Below are 26,148 nucleotides of genomic sequence, written 5' to 3' on the forward strand. Positions count from 1 at the left end.
TACCCTTTCTCAAGCTGTTATCCATGTTTTTCGCTTCACTGCCTTCAGTCTTGTACAAAGGAATGTCTTTATTTTGCTGTCATCACTCTCTTACAACATGAGTTCTCCTTCATGTGAATAGCCTTTTATCTTCAGGCTGTCCTTCAGAAATGGTTTTCTGAGAAATTCAGAGAGAGAGTTGCTCTGTACCATTTTCCATAGTTCTGTTCCATTTCCCTTGCTACTACTAGCATTTTCCTTAAGATTTTGGTAAGCAGTGGGTGCTGCAGCTGAAATAGCACATCACAGTGACATAGACATTTATCTCCACCATTTATTTGCTCCACACATCCTTTTCCACTGTGTAAAATCTTTAACTAGCATAACTGGAGGTATATTTATTGCAGCAGCTACCTGACACCCTGACATCGCTTGACTGACTTGACTATCCCCAATACTTCCGCCTACAAAAAATAATGTGAACACAGTGCTGCCCAGGTGTCTGCAAAACCTATGACTACTTCCTTATCATGGATAATCTCTTGCTGATAACTCTCTAATTGTACCTGCTATGTAAAAATAAAATAGATCTGTCCTTAGTAATTCCCTGTAATTTTCTAACTGGATTCAGCTGGATTCTATAAGAAATGTAGAATCTTGAAATAAGGTAACTATATAATAGAGCTGGGCATTCTTTTTATTTTGTCAAAGTAGTTGTGTTTTAGCTCATGAACTGCTGATGGGATTTACTGTTACATTTACTGTTACTGTACTGTTGCGTGATTTACTGTTAATACACAAGCTATGGGTTGATACTGACATTGGCTTGTCTGAAAAATCATTTGTGTTAAAGACAGTGAGAATCACATTAGAGATTTAAACGCTGTTATCAACTGATGTCACTGTAATATTTGCATTATTTATGTATGATTTATTATATTATAATACAGTTCAAAAACACCCTCAAAGGATAACACAATTTTTTGAATGAAATTCCTCTCACATTTCAAAACTAAAAGTAATAAAGTATTTGCTACACAACCCTGGCAATCTGGACTTCTGTAGCATGTTCTTTCCAGTTCTAGCAGCACAGATTTCTACATCTGCTTGGACCTACTATGTGATTTATTTTAATTACACTCATTTTCAGAATGAACATGCCATTGCAGAGGGCTAGCCAACTAAGTCAGCTATAACTTCCTCTATGTATCACTGGAGTATCTGAATAGCTCCCCTTCCAGTAACAGTGACTGTATGCATAGTAATAATACTTATGCACTATAAGCTATGAAAAGGAGAGACTAGAGCAAGCTGGCGTCTACCCAATTGTAGTAGGGTCAAAATGAGAAAGTAATGAAAATGCTATTATTTTAGACATGAAGAATGGAAAGTAACACTTCAGGAGCTGTTTAAATAATTTCATCAGTAATACTAAGAGTAATAGCAATAGCAACAGCAGTAGCAATTGGTAATAATATAACTCCACACACTACTTCTGGCTTGATAATGTATCTGATTGAAGACTTGGTAGCTTGAAGGAAACAGAAGTGTGTTTTTCCCATTTTCCAACATTTGTAGTCTTGTAACAGACCATCTGCCAAAGCTCTTCTAGATTTACTATGACACTTGTTCAAACAATGACATATTAAGGCAAAATAATTCTTTCCCACTGCCATTATGGGTTATCAGACTATGCATGGGTTGTGTGGTTGCCTTCAAACAGACATGAGCATAAGACCTCTGACCACTGATATCTTCAGTCAGTGCTTAGTGAATTCAGCTTTCTCTTGGCTGCTTTCAAACTGGCTCTACACACTGTAATTTTACTAGGATAAGTGAGGGGGATTGGATGATATACTGGTGGAGATAAAATGTTGCAAGTTGAGTATAGATGTATGGTGGAAACATTCTCTGTGGCACAAAAGAACTCAAAGCATTTTATTTTTTGGGATCATTTTTCAAAACAGTTTCAGTCTTTATCCAACTGAAAATATTTTTATTCCTAAATTCCACAGCTAAAAGTATGGACATGGGCTTTTCCCCAAGACTGAATTTTTATTAGTGCATTTAGAAGATATGACTTGTCCAGATTCAGACTATGACAGGAGATGATTGCCAGTAGATGAACTGGGCTTCTTTGCCTCCATTTTCTGAGAGCCACGCCTTTCATAGGTTTCGGAGCCATTGGTTAACTCATATTTTCATTTTAATGGTATTTAATATGGCTTTACAGACTAGAACATAATGTCGTTCACCATGTACTCACCTTAAAGGTGGAATTCACAGAGTCACCGAATTGCAGGGGTTGGAAGGGACTTCAAGAGGTCATCAAGTACAACGCCCCTGCTAAAGCAGGTACTCTACAACAGATCACACAGGAAGGAATCCAGACAGGTCTTGAATATCTCTACAGAAGACTCTGCAACCTATCTGGGTAACCTGTTCCAGTACTCTGTCAGCCTTACTGTGCAGAAGTTCTTCCTCATGTTTGTATGGAACTTCATATGTTCAAGTTTTAGGTCATTGCTTCTTGTCTTGTCGCTACACATCACCTGCCTGGAAGAGCCTGGCCTCTTCCATCTATCTCCCACCTTCCTTTAGATATTTATAGACATTTATCAGATCCCCCTTCAGTCTTTTCCCCAGGCTGAACAGACCCAGTTTGCTCAGCCTTTTTTTTATAGGGAAGAAGCTCCAGGCCCTTTATCATCTTTGTGGCCCTCTACTGAACTGCTTTTAGGAGGTCCCTGTCATTTTTGAACTGGGGAAACCAGATATGGACACAATATTCTAAATGTGGCCTCATCAGAGGAGAGCAGAAGAGGAGAATCACCTCCCTTGACCTGCTGGCCATGCTCTTTTTAATGCACCCCGGAAATTCAAACTTAAAAGTTCCACACCAAAACTCAGAGCTTATGAGTGATCTGTGCTGATTTCTGCAGCCCCTGCAAGATCGAATTCTTTGTTGTTCAAGTACAGGTGGGGGTAATTGGTACACTGGGTATTTAGTGCACAGAAAATTGAGTTCAGCTAAAAAACATTCAGTGTAACTAGACAGATGGTGATAATCAAAACAGTCCTTTGTGGTATACCTGGGTGATGCTTATTTCACTGGACCAGAAATAAACTTCTATATACTAGAGAAATTGCTAATGCAGTATGTAAATTGAGGAAATCAATCAGGTTGGATATTAGGAAAAAATTCTTCTTAGAAAGAGTGGTGCTGCAGTGGCACAGGCTGCCCAGGGAGGTGGTAGAGTCACCATCCCTGGAGGTGTTCAAGAAACATGTGGATGTGGCACTGAGGGACACAGTTAGTGAACATGGTGGGGGTGGGCTGATGATTGGACAAGGTGATTTTGTTGGTCTTTTCCAACCTCAATAATTCTGTGATCTTGTGAAATCAGAATCACAGAATCTTAGAATCATAGGGTTATGGTGCTGCTGCTTTTTCCTGAACTACTTTCATTGCCTCCCCATTCCAGTTTTGAGATTTTTCTGTTTGCCCACATATAACTGTGTCTTTCCCCAAGCATGACGGAGGAGGAGAGCGGCTGCCGGTCTCGGCGGCAGTGTTATGACAGAACACCCTGAGGACAACGGTGGGGGGCTGTTTGCATATCACTACGAGAGGAAAAAGCCTGGCACGTCCTGTTTCAGAATCACATAAGCGACTGAGAGCTTGGCAAACTTAGACAACATGCGTGCTTGCGTCTACAGGCTCTCTGAGCCCCCTGCCCCCCGCTCCATACCGCAAACTTCCCCAACCTCCAGCTCCCGCCCCGGCCGGGGCTCTCCCCCTACCCCGCAGCTCCCGACCCCCCCCGCGGCTCCGGCTGCCCCTCCGCCCCCCGCCCCCCGGCGCGGTCCCGCCCGCACTCCCCCGCCGAGGGGCCGCCCACCCCGCAAGAGGAGCCGCTCCGCCGCGCCCTGCCCTGCACAGCGCCCGGCGCGAGGAGGCGGCCGGAGTGACGGAGAGCAGCGCCGGGCACCCAGCGCCCCTCGTCCCCATGCGGCCGCGGGCGGAGGGAGGCTGCCGCCGCGGGAGCTGCGCGCCCGGGCCGCCCGGACAGCGGCGGGGAGCCACCGTCACCCGCCCCCGGAGGAACGGACTCGGCTCCCGCCAGCGCTGAGGACCACGCGCCGTACGGGGACGGGCGACTTGCGGCACGGCGAAGAAGGGAGCAGCGGCACTATTCCCCCGCGCTGCCTCGCCCGTCTTATGCACATCGGGGGACCCCAGGGACGGCGGAGTCTTTTGCAAAATGACGGGCGATGACGAGCCCTAAGGCGGTGTCGAGGAGTGCTGCAGCGGGCTGCGATGTGCCCCGGCTAGTCTCTGCCGAAGGGCCCACGGGCAGCCCGCTAGGTGACGGCCAGCCGCTTCGCTCCGCGCCGCTGCCCGCCCGCAGCGCCCCGGGGGCATGGGAGCGGCGGGCGGCGACCGCTGAGAGCGCCGTGCTGGCCCGCAGGTAAGGAGCTCGGGCTGCAGGGGGCGGCGGCGGGGCGCCCTGCGGGCCGAGCCCGGCGGGGAAATTCTTCTCTAATAGGAAGCATCTGCCCGCGGTGACGGGCTCGAGGTGTAGGCGTTGATGTCGGTGCGCGGGGCGCCCCCGGGCGGCGGAAAGAGGCGGTGCGGCCGCGCCCGGACCCGCGGGGTTCTGCTGAGGTCTGACGCTCGGCGTTGGGTCCCCTCGCAAAGTGGCTCCGACGGTTCTGCAAGGTTCCCCCTCCCACGAGTGGGTGGGAGGCTTTCGAAAAGGACTTTTCGCTGAAGAGAGAACTAAGGAAAACGGCACCTGAATAGTATCAGAGCAAATTATAAGTTGTTGGGTTTTTATGTTGTTTTTTTTTTGGGGGGGGGTGGGTAAGGGGTTCAAAGAATGGTAAGTGTCTCATTAACTTGACCACAGATATTTGAAAAACGTCTTCATCTCGATGAGCCTCTCCTTTGAACTTAATGGTTTGCACATGATGCAAAAAACGAAAAAAAAAAAAAAAAAAAAAAAAAAAAAAAAAAAAAAAAAAAGAGAGATGTAAAAAATGTCTCACTAGCTGGCAGATCTGAGAAAAGCTTACTTTTATACTAAAACCAGTGACTAATGGAACTAATAATCTCCAGCAGAACTGTCTTTCCCTCTTTGTCCCGCTGTTATACAAGAGCAAGAATGCTAAATTTCTGAGGCTAATAGTGGTTTGCCTCTTTGTATGGCTTTAATCTGAACAGCTCAAAGTCTTTTGATGGTGGAGATAAGAATAAGGAGGCAAACTTTCTTCAAAGCTAGGCAGCTTCATCTGTAATGGGACATCTGTACAAGTTATTTCATTTTCAGACGTGGCCGGTGCTCAAGGTGCTCATCAACAGTTGCATTTATTTGCCAGTTCTGGCATAGTGTGCCTCTTCAAATGCCTCTCCATGAGCTGAGCCACTGGGCTTCACCTGCACTGCTCTGAGAATATGAACCTCAGTGCTGATGGACACGGAGCTGTTACGGGTACAGACTTCCTTGCTCATGCTTTCTCCGAGGGTTGTGCTTGTATTTCTAAATCTCAAACTAGTTTGCAAGTTAGGGACCTCAGGAGGTTGATTTGTACTATTTTAGGCAGTTTTCTGATGGGATAAATAACTTGTATGAAAACAACTTCTTCTTTTACCGACTGTAGAGGGAGCCATGGCAACTTGCTTGATTGAACTAGATATTTCCTTTGAAATTCTATTTTTTAGATGAGATGAACACTAGCCTTGGTGTGTAGAGCAAGCCCACAAAGTGTATTACCATACAGAGACAGAAGAACATTAGTAGAATAGGTACTGAAATGTGTTACAGGGACAGAAAAAAAAGTTGACTTCGAAGTAGCAAGAGACCTGGAAGAAATAAAAACTCTTTCCAATTAAACTTTGCCTCAATTGCCTACAGACTTTCTGGGAGGCTGTAGAGCATCACAAAGTATATTAAACGTTATCAAGGGGTTTAAAAAATAATCGTTTCTTCTCTCTGTCTCCCCACCCCAACCCCAACCCCCCCTCTTTGTTTTTTCTTGTTTTTTCCTTTTTTTGTTTTGTTTTGTTTTGTTTTGTTTTGTTTTGTTCCCTTGTGTCACCGGACGACCCAGGAGGAGCGAGGCAAGGCGATCCGACGAGATGCGGGAGAGGGCCGCGGTGGGGGCACTCTCCGTGGTGCTGATCCTAGCTCTGGGGCTCCCGCCGGGCGCCTTGGCCTGCCCCCACCCCTGTGCCTGTTACGTCCCCACCGAAGTCCACTGCACATTTCGATCCTTAGCAGCCGTGCCGGCAAGGATTTCTAAACATGTGGAAAGAATCAATTTTGGGTTTGTATTGCAGTTTATAGCAAACAGTTTTATGTTCTTGGTGTGGAATCCTGGAATGCTTCGCACACGTGTGGCATTCCGGGATCTTTGTGTGCACTTTTAAGTAGAATTGCAGATGGTCGTTACACCCAGACACTATATTTCAAACACTGCAATTACTGGCATGAAGGGAATTTTAGTGTAGATTCCGTGTTTCAAAGAATTTTTTTTTTTAAATTATTATTAATTATTTTTATGGTGCTGTCAGTTTTTATGCTGCCACCTCTTCTTGACAAACAGTACATGCATCTTACAGTTTTTGATTAAATCTACTACGTGATGTCTACTAAATAGTATAGTAAATGGGATATCTTAACTGTTATACCTGATACACAGAAACATAGTAGAAGTAAAATTCTCTAACATTTTTGGACCACAATGAGATAGCATGTCTTAAAGCTATACAGTAAAGACAAGTTATTCCATAGCACTTGGAGTTGTTTGTTTGTTTGTTTTTCCCAAGGAAATTAACTGTGATATAAGCAGACACAGGTGCTTTGGGGAGACAGAATTCAGGCTTCAACTCACCTTTCTTTGAGTCCTGCCAATTCACATCTGTCTATCAGACTACAAGATAAGAAGGCAAGATTGAAAAGATGCACATGAGCCAGCAATGTGCACTTGCAGTCTGAAAGGCTGAAAGCCCAGTATCCTGGGCTGCATCAAGAGAGAGAGCCACCAGGGAGAGAGATTGTTCCCCTTTCCTCTGCCCTCATGAGGCCCCATCTAAAGTACTGTGTCCAGGTCTGGCGCTCCCAACACAAGAAAGATGTGGAGCTGTTCAAATGGGTTGGAAGGAGAGACACAAAGATTTATCAAAGGGCAGGAGCACCATTCCTATGAAGAAATGCTGAGGGAGCTGGACTTATTCAACCTGGCTGAAGGCTTGGAGGAAGCCTCATTGCAGCTTTCCTGTTCTTGAAGGGAGCTTATAAACAGGTGGGAGACTGACTTTGTAAAAAGTTTAACAGTGACAGGAGAAGGGGGAATGGCTTTAAACAAAAAAAGAGGAGATTTAGGTTAAGTGTTAAGAGGACATTCTTTACTTACAGAGTGGCAAGGCACTGAAACACATTGCCCAGAAGAGTTCTAAATGTTGCATACCTGGAGGTGCACAAGGCCAGATTGTATGGGTCCCTGGGCATCCTGATCTGGTGAATGGCAGCCCTGCCCATGCAGGAGATTGTAACCAGATGATCTTTAATGTCCCTTCCAGCCTAAGCAATTCTATGATCCTGTGACTGCTGACAGTCTGTATATCCCAAAAGTGCTGTGCCATATGTGCCATTGCATGATATATCATGGTAAAAAGGCATAGTCCTCTTCTGCTTGATGTCAGAACTGCCTCACTGGCTGGTATAAACTCCTTCCCCCATCCTAAGGCCTGTAACCTTTGTCTGATACATGCTGAGTGATAATAGAGGTCTTGATTTATTTTTTCCTCTGCAATTAAAATGTCTATTCACCAGTAATTTGTCCATCTAAAATTTAATATTTTTCTCACATTCCCAGGTACTCAGTAAATCTGTACTGTAGAAATCTGTTTTCATTCAATTTTTCAGTCATCCTGGAGTCAAATCACTGGAATTAGTATTGGGATGAATCATAACTGTCTGATTTCTGCAGTACAGAATGAACGTCCAATTGGGTCAGCCATATAACATTTTGTGATGTGAAGGATGTTCTCTCCTTTTTTTTTCTTTTTCTTACTTTCTTTCTTTCTTTCTTTTTTTTTTTTTTTTTTTTTTTTAACATACCATCTGCTCTCAGCCTATTTATTCATAGTCCCCTCTGAGAAAATAAAATTTCATACAGAGACTACTAATTTAATCTTAACTTGATGAACTTAACATGTGATTCTAAAGAGAGTCATTGAAGCAGGTTCATTAAAAGGTGCTTGCCAAAGAAGCTGCAATGCAGAGTAGCCAGATGCTATACACCAGAATGTGTCTCCAAGTGGCCTTATATGCCTCTTTGACTTTGAAATGAAAGTATTTTGGAGCCTGATCCATAATCCATGTCCTTGTTTCTCTGACTCATTACTCTTAAGCCTACCTAATGTTACATTTCTTTATAAATCCTGTTACTGTAGAGTGCATCAAGCTGCCTTCCCTTTCCTTCTCCCACATTAAAAACTATACATATTCAGTCACCTTGCCCCTATACACCAACATTCTACAGGAAATTATATCCCTAAATTGGTTTTGAAAATCTTTAATAACCTTTTTCTAAGCTTCTAAATTGTGTAGGCATTCTGGAAGTTTTATTCTGTTTTATTTGTTTGTTTTTAATAAAAATACATTATTTGATTCTGCTAGTGTAAAAGTGCTTTCCAATTTTTTGTATTTTTACTGCTACAAATGACATTTTCAGAAACAGTCCTACCTACCTGTTGCATTTCTTTCATTTTTGAGTGGAGATTTTAGAATATTTCCATTTTAAGGTGAGTAGAAATAATTTAGGAAACTTTAATTTGTAATAGTTAAAGAAGATTGTTGTTTAGTTGGCTCTTTTTTTTTTTTTTTAAATTTTTATTTCTAAGGAATTTTAGTAGGATGGCTGCATTATAAGTTGTCTGTAGTAGGACTAAAATACCGAAATATTAGTCTGATTTTTTTTGTATATCCAGAATCTTCAGATAGGATGATCTAAAATCATTCCCTTCTCAAAGTGTTTAAATTTCTCTTCATCTCTTCCCTTCATGCCTAGAAAGAAAGCATTACAAATAGGAACATATCTTTAAAATTGGATGCTTAATTTGGAGCCTTCGTGCCCAGACTAGCATGTATGTCTGTTTTTGTGTCTGCATTTGGAAAACCTGAATGCAGAGCTAGGCAATCAAACTTAACACTTACATGTTGGCAAATAAAATCTGACTTGTTAGTGCAAATTGAAATCAAATAGTTTTCAAAAGGTAGATTTTCATTACTACTAAAAAAAAAAAAAATAGTTTGTGGGCTCAAATTATATGATTGGAAGTTCAGTTCCTAGATCATATGTGTACTTAATTGATGCAGCCAGTTACTTGTTGCGGCAGTTAAGCATGATGTGACTTCCTGCTTCTTTTGCTGTTTGGAACATATCCATTTTTAATGTCCTCTTTCCAAACCTTTATTCATTTATTGTTAGATGCTGTTTTGGCAATACTGCATCTCAGTTTGCCAGGCTCCATAGCATCATGGATTGGATACAGGCCATTAATTTATTACCATTCCATAAACTGAACTGCATGGAAAAACATACTGACAACTATTAGAACTTAAATGCTTATTTGTTACTCCTAGTTTTAAATTAAGACTAAAGTGCCATAAATTGATTTGAAAGAAATATTAATGTAAACATGAGCTAAGTATACTTGGCCTTGTAAAAATGTTTCAATTACTTCTGGCCCTTTGACAGTGTATTAAGATCCATCCAATTTTTTGCTGAAAGTTAGGTTATACTGATTTTACATTTGCAGTCCATGATCATAGAATCATTCCAGTTGGAAGGGATCTTAAAAGGTCATCTGTGTAAAATGTAACTACATTGTGATTTTTTTTTTTTTCCAGGTTTAACAGCATACAGTCTATATATGAAAACTCCTTTGCAGGACTCACTAAACTGGAATTGCTTATGATACATGGAAATGACATTCAGAATATACCTAATGGTGCTCTGAAAGATCTTGTGTCTCTACAGGTAATTCTCAGGTCTTCCTAGATTTCCTAAATTCCAGCTTCTATAAATAACTGAGGACAAAAATAAGTCTGTTTGTTTTTTAGTGGCTTTCTTAGAAAAAAGGTAACATTCCCCCTTCCCTAAAATACTGGAATTCTGTTAACTTTGCCTATGTCATGCTTGTTAATGTGAAATAATACTCAGTTTATTTTCCAGCTTTTGACCAGCAAATCATTTTTTAGTGGTGCAAAGGATATTTGAATATATGAGGAAAACTTTGGAATGCTTGCTTGGATTTAGATACAAAAACAAAACTTATCTTTATTCTTTTTTTTCTCTTTTTTGTTTAAGGTTTTCAAAATCAGTTACAATAAATTGAAAGTTATAACTGGCCAAACCCTCCATGGACTTTCAAGTTTAATGAGGTTGCATGTGGACCACAACAGAATTGAATTTATTCATCCAAATGCTTTTAATGGATTAACTTCTCTGAGATTGGTCCACTTGGAAGGAAATTTACTCCAACAGCTTCATCCACACACCTTTTCAACATTTATGGTCCTTAATTACTTTAAATTGTCAACAGTAAGACATCTATACCTATCTGAAAATGCTATTAGCACGTTGCCTGCAGGGATGTTTCAAGGTATGCCACTGCTGGAGAATCTTTACCTTCATGGGAATCCATGGGCCTGTGACTGCAGCTTACAGTGGCTTCTTGATTGGAATGAAAATTCTGGAGGTAAGAACAAGATTAGAAATGCATTTTCAAGTCATAATATTAAAAAGGTTTTACATATGAATGGCTTGATTACTACCTGGGTAGCATGACATCTATGTGCATTATGTTGCTGGGCAAAGGAAGGAGTGTGGAAATCAGGTTTCCAGATTCCTCTGTGAGTCCTTTAACTTTGAGTAATTAACAGTGTTATTTGTTGGCATTTCTTCATAGACCACAACTTTTCTGAGGGAGGCAGTTTACACCTACAATCCTGCTACTTTTTCAGAGGAATGTCTGCTACCATTTAGGCTTAGATGTGAGAAAAGTATTGGACAGGAACAGTTCTGGACATATGCAGAAGCAAAATACTGGAAGCAAAAGAAAAAAAAAGAACAGTTTTATAATGACTGTAGATCAGAAACCCACTAAATGCAGGCTTCTTTGAATGCTTGTTTTCAGCTTAGGTATCTGAGTACCTAAGTGCCCCATCTCAGGTTACTAAGTGCTTACTATATAGTAGGCCTGAGTGACTAGTGTTACATCACAGCTGTTAAAGAGGGATTCATCATTTAATTGCAACTGAAGAAATTTCAGAAAAGTTCTGGAGTGATTTCCATAACCATTTGGAGTATCGTCATCTTAGAATATGTAGTTCATTGCATTTTTGCACTTAGCTGTGCTTTTAGGAATAGTTGAAGTGGTAGTATTAGTAGTACTTAGCTTTACTTGTAGGAGTGTATGATAATTTAATACATAGTGTAAGTTGATGGAGCTGTGCTTGAGGCATCTGACTGATACTGTGTTTATGTAATAATGTTCTTCTGTATTCTCCCTGATCAAATAAGTGGGTATATTAAGTGTACTTAAGATGCACTCTAAGTAGTACTGATGAAATATTAGGTGATCTTCCTTTCACTGCACAGCGATGACTTGTTACCATTTTTATTCAAGTTTTTTGTTTGTTTGTTTGTTTGTTTGTTTGTTTTTTACAATAAACCAACATTGATTTTAGGAAAGAGAAGGCAATTATTCCTTGCCATTGTCATGCATGACAGTTTCTGTATTTTTATATAACTATAGCACTAGCTTCTGTGAGAATTATGACAAGGAAACAGCACTTAAAAGTATTTCAGACCAATGTAGCAACTGCTAATAAGGTGGTTGCAGGTGAGTCCTGTCATGAAATATACTTTCTTCATCTTTGAAAAACAGATGAATGTTCAAGTGATAGACTGGTTCACGTAATTATTATATTTGTAAGAATTTCTCAATGAAGATTTTTCAGACTAGCAAAGCATGTTTTTCTGTTAAAAAAAAAAAAAAAAAGTAACATTTTTGAAGTTCTTTTCACCTTCTTCTAGAATTTTGCCTTATAACTCATTCATTCATCCTTCGTTCCTCAGGAGTGATCAACATGACAATTATTCCTAGAAAAACTGAAATGCAGCATGTGTCCAAATTAGTTACGTAAGGCAACATTCAAACTGTGGTAAAGTTAAACATAAATACATGACTGTTGTTTTCTAGACAAGAGTCTTCCTGGCACTGATAGACAGAAGGACACAAGGCTATCATTTCCTGTTTTAATACTCCTCTGTTTAATCTTTATTTTGTCATTACAGAGTTTGCAGTTATTTCAGAGATCAGGGAAGAAGTGACATTTTAATTTTTTGCTGCTGTCAAAACTTTGCAAGTGCAGAAACTAACCAGTAAATTTTAGTAGCTACAGCAGAATTTTTTATGTATTGAAGTATTAGTATGGCTAAAAACCTCCTGGATATTTTTTTTTATTGAGAAAATTCAGCATTTCTCAGGCAAATGCTGCACTTTTTTGGAAGGTGAAATAACCCTGTCTTCTTCAGTTGAGGTCCAAAAGGCAGATGAGCAGGTTGTTGTATACATGCAGGCTTTTTGACACAGCAACAATATTTACAGACTTCTAAAATGTTGCTCTGGACACCTCAATTTCCAGTCATTTGATTCAGAAGGAACAAATCTAATTACCGGAACAACAGGGTAACCTGTCATTAAAGTCAAAAGAATTTGTGGTCAGGACTATCCAACTGTGAAAGCAAAGAAGAAGCATTTAAAAAAAACAACAACAACTATTGGCTTCCATATATCACCTGTCGTGTTGCATACTGTGCTTCTCATGACATTTTACCATCTTGGAAATTCTCTAACTCGGGAACACAATTCTAAAGCTTACCTGTATTTTGTTTTACTTCTTTAGTTTTTTTGTTTGCCTACAGGTGTTCTAAAATGCAAAAAGGACAAAGCCTATGAAGGGGGACAGCTCTGTCCAAGGTGCCACAGCCCAAAACAGCTGCAAAATGAAGATATCCAAAACTTGAAAGATATTTCCTGTAGGAAACCTATCATTCAGTCCTTACTGAGGCATAATAGTAGCACTCAAGATGAAGAAGATGGTGAGAGTTACGAACTCCCTCCGGAAGTGTTTCAGTCTTCTCCATGGAACATTACACTGAATATGACTGATGAGCATGGCAATATAGTCCATTTGAACTGTGAAATCAAGAAACCAACAGGCTCTACCAAGATTCAATGGAATCAAATCCAGACTCAGGAGATTGATATAAATGCTACAATATTACTGGATTTTGAATGTCCAATGAATCGAGAGAACTATGAAAAACTGTGGAAGTTGATTGCTTATTATAGTGAAGTGCCTGTCAAATTAGAAAGGGAACTTATGCTCAGCAAGGAGCCTAAAATAAGCTATCGGTACAAGCAAGGCTCAGACTATGATGCTCTTTATTACACAGGTGTAAAAGCTCAAATATTGGCTGAGCCTTCCTGGGTGATGCAACCTCTTATAAACATCCAATTAAACAGGCGCCAGAGTACAGGGAAAAAAGTGGTGCTATCTTTTTTTACTGTGTTTTCTCAGGCAATTCATACCAAAGACACAAGGCAGCAGAGAAGCTGGGTAATGATAGAGCAAAATCAAAGCACAAGGAAAGCACAGAGTGTGGTAGAAGGGTCAGAGTGTCAGCTGAACTGCAACGTGAAAGCCTCTGAGCGCCCTTTCATTCAGTGGCTCTTTCCAGATGGGACAAAACTGCAGGCACCGTTTAATCAAAAGGACAGTAGATTTTCCATTCTCACTAGTGGTCAACTAGTAATCAAACCAGTGAGTTACACTGATGCTGGCTTGTATCACTGCATTGCCCAAGTGAGAGATGATGTGGATATTATGGCTTACAGGCTTCTAGTGCAACCTCCTACTATTCAAGTAGCTGATTCAGATATAGTGAGAGTTGAAAGAAATGTTGGAGATCCCATAGTTTTGCCTTGCAGTGCAATTGCTAGCCCAGAGGCACAATTGAGCTGGATTCTTCCAAACAGCCAGGTACTTAATGTTTTGTCAAACTCTTCAAAAGGATATGTGTTGGACAATGGTACTTTGCTTATTCCAAAAAGCCACGTCAGTGACAGTGGTTATTACAGATGTGTGGCTATCAACCAGCAGGGATCAGATCAGTTTACTGTAAGAGTGACAGTAAATAAAATGGTGTCTGACAGGTCATTTAAAAGGATAAAACTGAAAAAACGCACACGCTCAAAAAGCTCATCAAAAACAAGAGGGCGGGTCATAGATGATGGAGAAGGATCAGGCACAGGAGGGGCTGATGAATCCCCACGAAGAAAGAACCACCTGAAGGACAGGGAGATATCCTTTAAACAGAAAAGTGACCAGATGCTGGAGGCTCAAATTAAAAAGGGAAAGAAAGGCAGAAGGAAAATGAAAATTTGGAAGGGTACTGACAGAACCCAGGACAGCAATGTTGCAGAAGGCCGGAGAGCATTTGAATCTAGAAGGAGAATTAATATGGCAAGCAAACAGATTAATCCACAGCATTGGGCTGACATTTTGGCAAAGGTCCGTGGGAAGAACCTTCCTAGAACAACAGCAGCTACTGCCATTTTGTTAACAACTGCTTCGCCATCAGACATGCAAGAAACTACTCCTATCCCTCATCCAGTAGCCATCCCTCTGCCTACAGAGATAACATCTGATGTAGTAGATTCTTCTGCTGATGCATCAACACTGGGTGAAAATGAGCCATTCTCAGTCACTGCTTCTCTCAGCAGTAAAGCATTTTCAGCTTGGTCCACAGTAACAGGGCTAGGAACTGGACACTTCTATGACCAAAGAGCTTTAAAAACACCTGAAAGTATGCACTCTGTAGAAATCCCTGTATCAGGTCCTGTGTTTGTAACTCTGCAACCTCAAGACCAGAAGCATCAGGATGGCAGGGCTGATTCTTCAGTTGTAGTCAAAGAAAATATTTACGCTGTCACTGAAGAACCTTTGTCCAAAGAAACAGTGACCAACGATCTTAATATTCAGAGTAGTTCATTCAGAGTGGAACATGTAGATGCATCTGTATCTTTGAAGTCAGAGGAAAATTCTGCTTTTACTGAGCTACCACTTGATGCTTCTGTCCAAGCTGAATCTCAGACTGTAGATCTTCGTAGTGTCTTGGAGACAAATGAGAGATTGAATGAAGTGGATCAAATGAGTGTCAATAGTATAATTTCAGCACCTTCTCAGCTGGGTGACATCATCCCAACAGATTCTGTAGGCTCCACTGCCATTTCTTCATCTGTTACGGTAAAAAGCAATGATTTCATACATGAACACAGAGATGTACCCACTTCTCAGACTAAAATAGCAGATTTAAGTACAACTTCTCTAGCTGTTATATCCATCAAGGTCCATAGCAAGGAAGAATCAGAGACCCACAAGAGTACAGTGACTCAAGAAGGCATGTCCAGCACTTACACTGAGAGTTTTCAGGGGAGAGAACAGAGAAATCTGTCTGCTCCAGAAACAGATTCCACATTTGTTTTGCCAAGTAGTAATGTTCCTCATAAAAAAACAGAGGAGATAACTGCTGCTTCCACCAGCAAGTTGACCACTGCTGCCACAACATCAACACCTTATAGGAAGACAACACCTTCACTAGTTACTCAGCATGCTAGGAAAAGGCCTTACGGGAGAAGGAGACTGAGACCAAATAGAATCCGACAAAGAACAAAACCTTTCCCCCGAGTTGTTCTAGCTACAGAGGCGATGCCTAACATTACAGAAACATCTAAAGTGGAAGCTGTGACCAAAGCTTTCTCTGCAGTACTTGAACATCCTGATCTTAAAAGCAATGTCAAAATACAAGCTAAGGAAGAGGAGCATAGGGAAATCACGCCTTCATTAGTTACTGATCCAGTTGTGTTAGAGAAAATGACCAAAACTGAAGAGGTGGTCACAACTTCTTTCTTTAGGCCTACTACTTCTCAACCTGAAAGAAAATACATGACGCACTCTGCTTCTTCTGAAACCTTGGTACTTCCAGTGACTGAACCCATTACAATTTTGTCATCATATGTTGTGCATAACACAGGTCCCACAAAAGAGTCAAGTGCACATCTGAAACCAGAGCAAAATAAAATGCCAACATTTGACTCATTAGAGAATGCATCTGAAGAAAGTAGCCTTAAAGCAGATTCTAAAGCTCCAGATAGTGAGGCAGAACCATCAAGTACAGCTACCTCAGAGTATAGGAGCAGCTTGACATCATCTACGAAATCCAGTTACCCAGAATCTCAAAAAGAGACCATTGCTCTTCACTCAGATGTTGTGGCTAATGAAGCCACTGCTGGAACATTCCAACTGATGTATCCTACCGTGACAGATTTAAGTATTCCTTCTGATGCACTGGAAGTTCTTGAAGATGTCTCAGATTCAGAGGAGTTACAGAAGCCCACAGTATTTTTAAAAACACCAGCAATAACGGAGCCACCCCAGCAACAAGAAATAATGTCCTTGTCCTCCTTCAGCACAGTGGAAACTCAAACTTTTCCAGCTCCAGAAACAGAAATATCTATTGTGCCTCATACTGGGGCAAAAACATCTTCCTTGGATAAGAAGGAAACAATACCAAATGTATTTCCCACTTTGCAGACATCTGAAGAGCCTCATACTACACACAATGTCTTTATTCCATTTACAAAACCTCCTACTCTTCCTCCCCGTATTTCAAGCACTTTACATCATTCTGTTCATAATACTGCCAAAGACAATAATGCCTTCAATCAAGAAAGGTTACCAGCAGTAAAACAAATTGAAGCAGAAAGTGAAAGAATGGTGGTGAGCTCAAGACAGAATGTACACCCTACTCCCTTCTCTGGCCAAAACAGGATTAGCATACAGTCTAAACAGGAACAGTTTAAAGAGGTGTACACTAGCAGGTCAAACAACAGTTTATTGTTAAATCCAGACCTTCCCCATGCACCTGCTGGAATGATACCAAGCCTAAATCAAAGACTGCCAGTTTTGCCTCCAAAGCATATTCCAGTAAGAGGCACAGTGAAGCCTCCATATGTGGTAACACAAGGTTCATTTCGTTATTTTATAACACATCAGCCTCTTCACTACACAAACAAACCAGAAATAACAGCATATGCAGCACACACCATCCAGGACAAAAAATCTTTTACCTCTCAGAGAGAGACAACCACTCCAACACAAGCTACACCATTTCACAGAACAAATACATTCCCTACAAGCAAGTTTAGTAATCAGGGTCAGAATAGATACAATATTAATTCAAGATTTTTTGGTAGTAACTATGTTCCAGATAACAGAGGCGCAGCAGGGAGAATACCAGGTCAAGAGATACCCTATTATCCCAATTCCAGGGTGCCGTTCCTGTTCAACAGAACAAGGATTTTACCTCACTTAGGTATACATCCTAAACCTGTGGTCCCTGGTCAACCTGTCCCAAAAGACATAAATGAGAAGAAGGATGCCCAAGTCTCCCTTCCTCGGATTACAGTGCAGAAAGCTACAGCTGTTCCAGTGCATTCACACACCACAACCACCACATCACCTCCAGCTGTGATTTTGAAGATAACCCCTCCAGTCTTTTTCTCTCAGAGCAGAAGATCCCAGATATCCACTACACTTCAGCCTCTTCAGCCTTTTAAAAATGCCCAGTATCATCAAAAAGTCCCATCTGTGCCTTATGTGGGGGGCATTACATCACACAATATATCTATAATTCAATCTTCAAGCAATTTCAGGACACCTGGAGAAAGGCCTAAAATTATCACAAAAGGATCTCAGAGCATATCCATCCTTGCTGAAACAGATGCTCTTATTCCTTGTGATGCAGTAGGGGAACCTAAGCCTTTTATTACTTGGACGAAAGTCTCTACAGGTAAGACAGATTAAAAGGTTTTCTTCTACACAGTTTTAACAGTGTAATACTTGGGATTTTACATAGAAATGCAGCATAATTGCCAGAATAGTCCAAAACAATGAAAAAAAAAAAAAAACCCTGAATATTTTGTCTGTTACACTATGGATAAAATGATTAATTGCAAGTAATAGCTACAGATAAAAATAAGTTAGCAGTACTTCTTGTAGTAAAAGAAAAGCTCTAGCATTTAATGATTTTATTTATTTATTTATTTATTATGAAGGAGGGATTATTCACAGCAGTTGAACTTATGAGAAAGCTTGTGAATAGTGGCTTGTTAGCTTTGCTACCTTAAATAATGGTGTGTGTATTATCTCTATAAGCAGAAGAGAAATTTTCTGGAGATCTAATATGAAGCATGTGCCGTTAAATGGTCCCATACTGCAAGTACTTACAATCTAGTATGGTTAGGTTTGAACTAGAGACAAAGACTGTGGACAGTGTGAGAAGATGTCATGTGGACAGTGTGAGAAGATGTCATGTGATCTGTTTGAAGATGTAGCTGGTGTTAAATAATTCTGATGTCTTCCATAAGCATTCTTTAGTGCAGGGATGCATGTCTAAAAAAACAACCCTTTGCCTTTCTCTTTCTTTCCTCTCATTTTCTCAGGAGCTCTAATGACAGCCAACACCAAGTTACAAAGGTTTGAAGTCCTGAAAAATGGTACCTTCCTGATCCGAAATGCTCAGCTTCAGGATCGTGGACAGTATTTATGCACAGCTCAGAATCTGCATGGAGTAGATAAAATGATTTTTGTGCTCACAGTTGTAGCCCATCAACCCAAAATTTTACTTTCCCGTTACCAAGATGTCACTGTCTATTTTGGAGATACCATAGCAATGGAATGTCAGGCTAGTGGGACTCCAAGTCCACTCATTTCATGGATTTTCCCAGACAGGAAGATTCTGCAGACAGTCACTACTACAGAAAGCAGGATAATGCTTCATGAAAATCGAACCTTATCCATCAAGCAAGCAACATTTTCAGACCGGGGAGTGTACAAATGCGTAGCTAGCAATGCTGCAGGAGCTGACAGCATTGCAGTGAGGCTCCACATTGCAGCCTTACCTCCCATCATTCAGCAAGATAAGCAAGAGAATATTTCCTTGCCCCTTGGTAGCAGTATTAATATCCACTGCACTGCCAAAGCGGCACCTTCACCCAGCATCCGTTGGGTGCTCTTTGATGGCACACAAATTCGACCTTCTCAGTTTGTCAATGGGAATTTATTTGTTTTTCCCAATGGGACTCTTTATATTCGCAATGTCTCCCCCAAGGACAGTGGGATCTACGAGTGCATTGCTGCCAACATGGTGGGAGCTGCCAGGCGAATAATACAACTTAATGTAAAGAAACAAGCATCTAACGCTAAGATCACTGGAAGCTCTCCTCAGAGGACAGATGTAACGTATGGCAGCATCCTGTATTTGGACTGTAGTGCTTCTGGTGACCCATGGCCTCGGATACTATGGAGGTTACCTTCCAAAAGGATGATTGATTCGCTACACAGGTAAACTATTGTTTCAGGTGTTGCAACTAAATTTGAATTGAACAAATGTTAAGAAAAGGAACTTGTATCTGTAGAAGCTTCACTCTTGCCTTCTGTGAGTTCAGAATTAGACCTAAAACCCTTAAGGAAGAATTTGAAACAACATCAAAAGATGATCAAGTTGTAGTTCAGCATAACTTTCCTGAAGACAGCAGTACTCTTGAAAAGTCAACTTCAAGTGTTCAGTGTAATTTGCCACTATTTGTAAATGTAGCAGGAAGTTCAGTGCCAAAAAGTTTTGTTTAAGTGTGTGTAATTGCATACTTAGAGTTTGCATAGATGCATACTTCCCCCAGAAGAACTGGGTTCACCATGTTTCACTTTTACTTGTATTTATCATTATACACTGTAAAGATGGGACAAAGAAATGATAATGACTTAAGTAATCATTAACATTTTAACATCATTAGATAAATTAAAGTAACCTTACTTAAATGTTATTGTGCTCAAAATAATACCTTCTCTAATGTTCCTTATATCAAGTAAAATATTGCTCCTCCAAACAACAAAACTGTTTTCAGATTTTGCTAAAAACACAGTTTCTACTCTATAAATTCTCTTTGAGAACCGTAGACATACAAGAAATGTACTGAAATTTAAATATGCAGTTGCCAATAGCTTTCTTAATGGTGGAATGTAGTCAGCATATTTTCATTTCACAGTGTATTTGGATAATCTATAGATGGTACAAAAATTACTGTTTTTTTCTCTCCTATGATCTCCTATGGTCAAAGGAGTAATATTAAAGTCATTGCACAAAGCAGGGTAGAATTGTTTGGTTATGAGTCAGTGGAATTGTTTTTTTCCATTTTCTTTTTCATGTGATTGTCTTGGATATTTCAGACCATCTAGTTGTCTTAACAACAGCTTTGTTTCTGTGTTTCCATCTTGTTGGACTGCTCTTTTTCCCCAGTTTACACTTAGTAATTACTAAAATGTGATTTTACAATTCATGTCCTCTTTTCTTTTCTTACAGTAACTTGGAGACTAGGATCAAAGTATTCAGCAATGGGACTTTGGTTGTCCATTCAGTTACAGATAAAGATGCAGGAGATTATTTGTGTGTGGCTCGCAATAAGATTGGGGATGATTATGTGGTCCTCAAAGTGAATGTGATGATGAAACCAGCAAAAATAGAACACAAGAATGAGAATAACCACAAAGTCAAGTATGGAGGTGACCTGAAAGTTGACTGCGTAGCTACTGGTCTACCAAATCCTGAGATCTCCTGGGGTCTGCCAGATGGCAGCATGATCAATACCTTCATGCAGTCAGATGACAGTGGCAGCCGGACAAAGCGATATGTGGTCTTCAATAATGGAACCCTGTATTTCAATGACGTTGGACTGAGAGAGGAAGGGGACTACACATGCTATGCTGAGAACCAGATTGGGAAGGATGAGATGAAAGTAAGGGTCAAAGTAGTGGCTGAACCTGCAACTATCCGAAACAAAACCTATGTCATTATTAATGTACCCTATGGTGATGTGGTCACAGTAGCATGTGAAGCCAAAGGAGAACCTACTCCCAAAGTAACTTGGCTTTCCCCAACCAACAGGCCCATTCCGACTCTATCTGAAAAATATCAGGTATATAGGGATGGCACCCTCCTCATCCAAAAGGCACAAAGATCTGACAGTGGTAACTATACTTGTGTAGTACGGAACAGTGCTGGAGAAGATCGAAAAGTAGTATGGATCCATGTCAGTGTTCAACCTCCCAGAATCAATGGGCATCTCAATGCAATAACATCTGTAAGGGAGACAGCCTTCAGGGACAGCAGAAAGCTTATTGACTGCAAAGCTGAAGGCATTCCAGCTCCACGGGTCCTGTGGGCTTTTCCAGAAGGAGTAATCCTGCCAGCCCCCTACTATGGAAACAGGATCACTGTGCATCGCAACGGTACTTTGGACATCAGAGGGGTGAGGCAGACAGATGCGGTGCAGCTTGTATGCATTGGACGGAATGAAGGAGGTGAAGCAAGACTGATTGTTCAGCTCGTCATCAAAGACCATTTGGAGAAACCTTCTTTCAGGGACCCCGTCAACGAAAGGATCACTGCCATCGCTGGGCACAGCATCAATCTGAACTGCTCAGTCCAGGGGTACCCTGAGCCCACCACAAGCTGGATCCTTCCCAATGGCACAGAAGTGCTGAGTGGCAACCGTCTGCACAGATTTTACCATAAGCGAGATGGAATCTTACACATCAGTGGTCTTTCCACAGGGGATGCTGGGACCTACCGCTGTACAGCCAGAAACCCAGGTGGTTATGTGGAACGGGTAGTCTTCCTGAAGGTGGGACTCAGGCCAGAAATCAGTAACCAGTATAACAACCTGGTGAGCATCATCAATGGAGAAACTCTGCAACTCCATTGCATCACCCAGCCAAATCAGCGGGCACAGATCTCCTGGACACTGCCCAATGGGATGGTCCTGGATGCTCCCCAGGCTGTGGGTCGCTTCTCCCTCCTGGAGAATGGCTCACTGACAGTACGTGAAGCTTCTGTTTTTGACAGGGGCACTTACCTGTGCAAGGTGTCCAGTGACTATGGCACTTCTATTATGAACGTGCCTGTCATCGTGATAGCCTATCCCCCCCGTATTACTAGTGAGCCAGCACCTGTCATCTATGCCAGGCCTGGAAATTCAGTAAAACTGAACTGTATGGCCATTGGGATTCCTAAAGCAGAAATAACATGGGAGCTTCCAGACAAATCTCATCTGACAACAGGAGCTCAATCCCGTCTGTATGGAAACAAATTCCTCCACCCTCAGGGGTCATTAGTCATCCAGCAGTCTTCCCAAAGGGATGCAGGCTTCTATAAATGCACTGCTAAAAATATACTAGGCAGTGATTCGAAAACAACTTACATACACATATTCTAACACTAAAACAAATGCCTTTGGCTGAGTGCTAGAGTTCCGGTCACTGCCAAGCAAGTGTAAGGAAAGTACTGTTTCCAAAAAAGCCAGGAAAAATTATGGCAGAAAAAAAAAAATAATAATAATAATTCTGTTTCCACGCAAAATGCATTGCTTTTGTACTCGGCATAATAGTACTTCCCTACAATAGAAGGAGGCAGTAGATGTATCTAAATTAACACATTGGTAAAGGTCTTTAAACTGTTAAGACAATGTGATGTGTTTTTTCATGCTATCCAGTTGCATCTGAGACCTGAAGTACTCTGTTTTTGTCAATAGTCCAAAGCTATTCCATGTTTTAACAAGCACCTTAAAAGCACCAAAGAAGTATTAACTGTTAATAAATGAGCTGCAGTGATAGAAGTGCTTTAGTATTTTGGAAAAACATACTTTTCTGTATCCCCTGCAGCGCTTTTACATAATCTAGCCTTATAGAATATGATTACTAACTTTTCTGTTTGTTCTCTTATCAGCTCTTCAAAATCAAAGACTAATTTAGCAAATAAGAGTGATCTATTTTAATAAAATTACATGCAGACATTAATTACCATAACATACAAACAAACTTTTTCCAGCTACTATGGATGCTCCAGTCAAATCATCCATTATATATTTTATATATATTTTTAAATCAGACTATGAGACTAGAAAGAGTAATGATGAATTTGGTCTCATTTTATAAATTATTGGTCTTTACAAGACTCTGATACATTACAGTGTTTTATAATGTTAAGGTCAATATACTGTACTTTTTATAATAAAAAATATTTTCCAAAAATTGTATTCATTGGTTTTTGTTTGTCTATTTTTTGAGGAGATAGTGATCTCAAGAAACTGAGAATACTAAATTAAATCGGAAAAAACAGAATTCATGTCTGGTTATACATACTCTTTTTCTTTGTAAACGTGATTTTTTTATAAAAATACAACGCTTCTGTTATTTATAATTTGGAATACATTTATGTATAAATACTTAAATACTTTAATACTTTTCTTTCAATCAAGAATGGTTATTTGGGTAATTATATAATTTTAAGAAGATTTATCTATTTTGCTGTTGAAATAATTGTTACAAGTAGCTGAATATGGCCAGGTTTCCACTCCAAATTTTGAAAAAGTTTAAAATATATGGATTCTTATACTTCTGATTGATTGTAAGATTTATGCTCGTGTTTTAAAGCAATGATGAGGGGAAAAAAAGCTTTCTTTTCCTGTTGATTGCAACATGATGGTAGTAATGTATTCAAATATTTACATTTTCTAAAAATGTAAACTTAATGATTATCACATAAGAGAAAATATTAGAGAGCATTTACTTTTAAGTTGGTGCAGGGTAAAACACTGGGTTTTGAAGCATGATGTACTGAAGTGGCACTTACGTTACTCAAATAAATAGCACTTAATTGTATTTTAATCATTATTTTTTTTTTTTCTTTTGTGATTTAAATCCTTGGTCACTAAATTAGCAAATCACTACTTAAATTGGGGAATAGGTCTGAAATCTTGGCAGGGAAGTTGCTGCTCTGTAAGGAGCTAATGAAGAAACAGACAAGTGTTCAACGACTTCAGTGAGATCATTGACTCAGTCTTTTCTAATCTTGTCGGTTTCTTCAAATGTATCACAGATTTGTATGTCTTTAGTTACTCTGCTTAATTTTAAAACTTTATTTATAGTAGTTCTTATAAAATAGTAATATAATTTTTTATAATTATATCTCTTTTAAAGGGACTGAAGTTCTCATGGTAACATTCAATCAAAATCAGGCACTTTTATTCATTTTTCTCTTGAAACTTCATTTAATATTTAAAAGAATTTAGAAATATTCTTGGATGTTTAATGACTCCGAGATTATTCTATAATGGAAAAAATAATAATGATCTAAAATCAAATGTTTTATCTGTTGGGATAAAATGAAGTGTGTGAGTCATGAATTTGCTGCCAGTGGATGTTTAGGAGGCATAAGAAATGAAAGATCTGGCTTTAGAATTCTTTATTCAGGTCAAGATCTGCATGCTTGCAAAATTCCCTCAGAATTGGACATGACATTTTTTTATGTGTTATGATTTCCTCTATGTTTGCCTTTAACCTTTCATGAAAGCATATTACCAGCGAGAGACCTACAACACAATTCTCTTCCAAAAGAAATATCACTACAGCTTAACAAATATCAGATGAATACATTTTACATTCAAACAGTGTTAGGCCATATCTTCTGCTGCTCTTAGGCCTAAGTCTGGATGTCACTCCATATGTTAAAGTATTCATTAATTGAAGGTAATCATAGTACTATGAATATAAATCATAATTATAAATATTTCCATAATTATATGAACACATTAAATAACTAAATAAAAAAATCATATTGCTTTGAGGACCTTGCACATCACTAATTTTTTTTTTATTCAGAATCTCTCCTTCATCTTCCAGAACAAGCAGGAGGCATGCACTCAAGGCCAGTGGAGTTTATTTCTTTTCCATTTTCTGAGAGGTGATAGGAAATTGAGTTGTTGTTCTTGGTTTGAGAGTTTCACAATTTTTACTTGATTAATCAAAGTAAGTCCTGCATCATTTGCATGGGAAAAAAAAATATATTAAAAAAGAAAAGATTAAAAAAAAATAAAATTAAGGAATTCCTTGCTTTTTTGCATTGAAAATATTTTAAAAAAGATTTATCTGACTTCTCTTTTGGAGAAACAGAGTAATAATTTTTCTCATTACAGCTGTGTTGATTACAAATTGTAACTTGAGTTTTATATACAATTTGTTGCTTTGACTATCACAAAAAGAGGTTATTTGTGACTGTATCCCTAGTATTACTTACAAGCAACATAAGCAAAGGTGGGAACATAGGCCAGAAAAACAAAAAATAATTTAAAAAAATATTAAAAGGAATTAAATAGAGTGTTCATTGTTCATACCATCAAGATCTGATAAGATCCTAGATCCTAAAAACACCAGCCAGTTCACATTTTAGTGATTATCTTCAAAAGCTCATGAAGTCCAAGGGTGGCACGAAAGGACTGAAAAAAATACTAATGTCGTAGTTGAGAAAACATAAAACAGCTGAATTCTGGTATCAGTAGAACTGTTTTGTTTAAGTCATTACTAACCAATCTAAGAGCATCTGTAGAATAACTCAGTGATAGGAAGCAGCTGTTCTGCAAGTTTGCACTGCAACTCATGTCAAAGCAAACTAGTTACATTCTAATAAGAGTAATTATCTCAGAGAATGGGAAGACAGGATTGATATATTAAACACAATTTTTTATATAGTCACACAGGATGCTCTTATCTCTAAACTAAGGAAATATGATTTAACTATTATTAAGTGAGAGAACGGATATTTTCAAAACATTTAAAGAGGAGCCATGAATAATGGGTTATGAATTACGAGAACATGTCATCTGAGTCCAGTCCAGGTTGTTTATTCTGTACCAGTACTGTTACAAATTTTCATTTAAAGGTATCAGTTATAGAGAAGACATACTGAAAATAGGTGGGTAATAGAAAACTTGAAGAATTTATAGCACAAAGAACAGAATTATGATTCAGAATGATCTTAGATGAGTTAAATGACTGGAAATTGATGAATTTAATTCTATAAATCCAAATTCAATAATTTTACTCAGAAGGCCAAAATTGAATAAACAGATAGCAA

General features: G+C 39.6%; 1 protein-coding gene across 1 annotated transcript; it reads left to right on the forward strand.

Annotated features, from left to right (window-relative positions):
- Positions 1-3,913: 3,913 nt before the first annotated feature.
- Positions 3,914-23,191, forward strand: MXRA5 (matrix remodeling associated 5). Its single transcript, XM_072326657.1, has 7 exons — positions 3,914-4,451; positions 6,094-6,309; positions 9,900-10,029; positions 10,360-10,750; positions 12,982-17,973; positions 18,626-19,526; positions 20,542-23,191. The coding sequence occupies exons 1-7, from the start codon at positions 4,255-4,257 to the stop codon at positions 22,451-22,453; spliced, it is 8,739 nt and encodes a 2,912-aa protein (XP_072182758.1). The 5' UTR covers positions 3,914-4,254; the 3' UTR covers positions 22,454-23,191.
- Positions 23,192-26,148: the final 2,957 nt, after the last annotated feature.

Source organism: Excalfactoria chinensis, chromosome 1 (genome assembly GCF_039878825.1).
Source record: "Excalfactoria chinensis isolate bCotChi1 chromosome 1, bCotChi1.hap2, whole genome shotgun sequence".
Classification (NCBI taxonomy): domain Eukaryota; kingdom Metazoa; phylum Chordata; class Aves; order Galliformes; family Phasianidae; genus Excalfactoria; species Excalfactoria chinensis.

Coding starts and splice junctions, on each gene's coding strand:
- MXRA5 (XM_072326657.1), top strand. CDS start 4,255: ATGACGAGCCCTAAGGCGGTGTCGAGGAGTGCTGCAGCGGGCTGCGAT. Junction 6,310..9,899: donor GTGGAAAGAATCAATTTTGG/GTTTGTATTGCA, acceptor TTTTTTTTCCAG/GTTTAACAGCATACAGTCTA. Junction 19,527..20,541: donor ATGATTGATTCGCTACACAG/GTAAACTATTGT, acceptor CTTTTCTTACAG/TAACTTGGAGACTAGGATCA.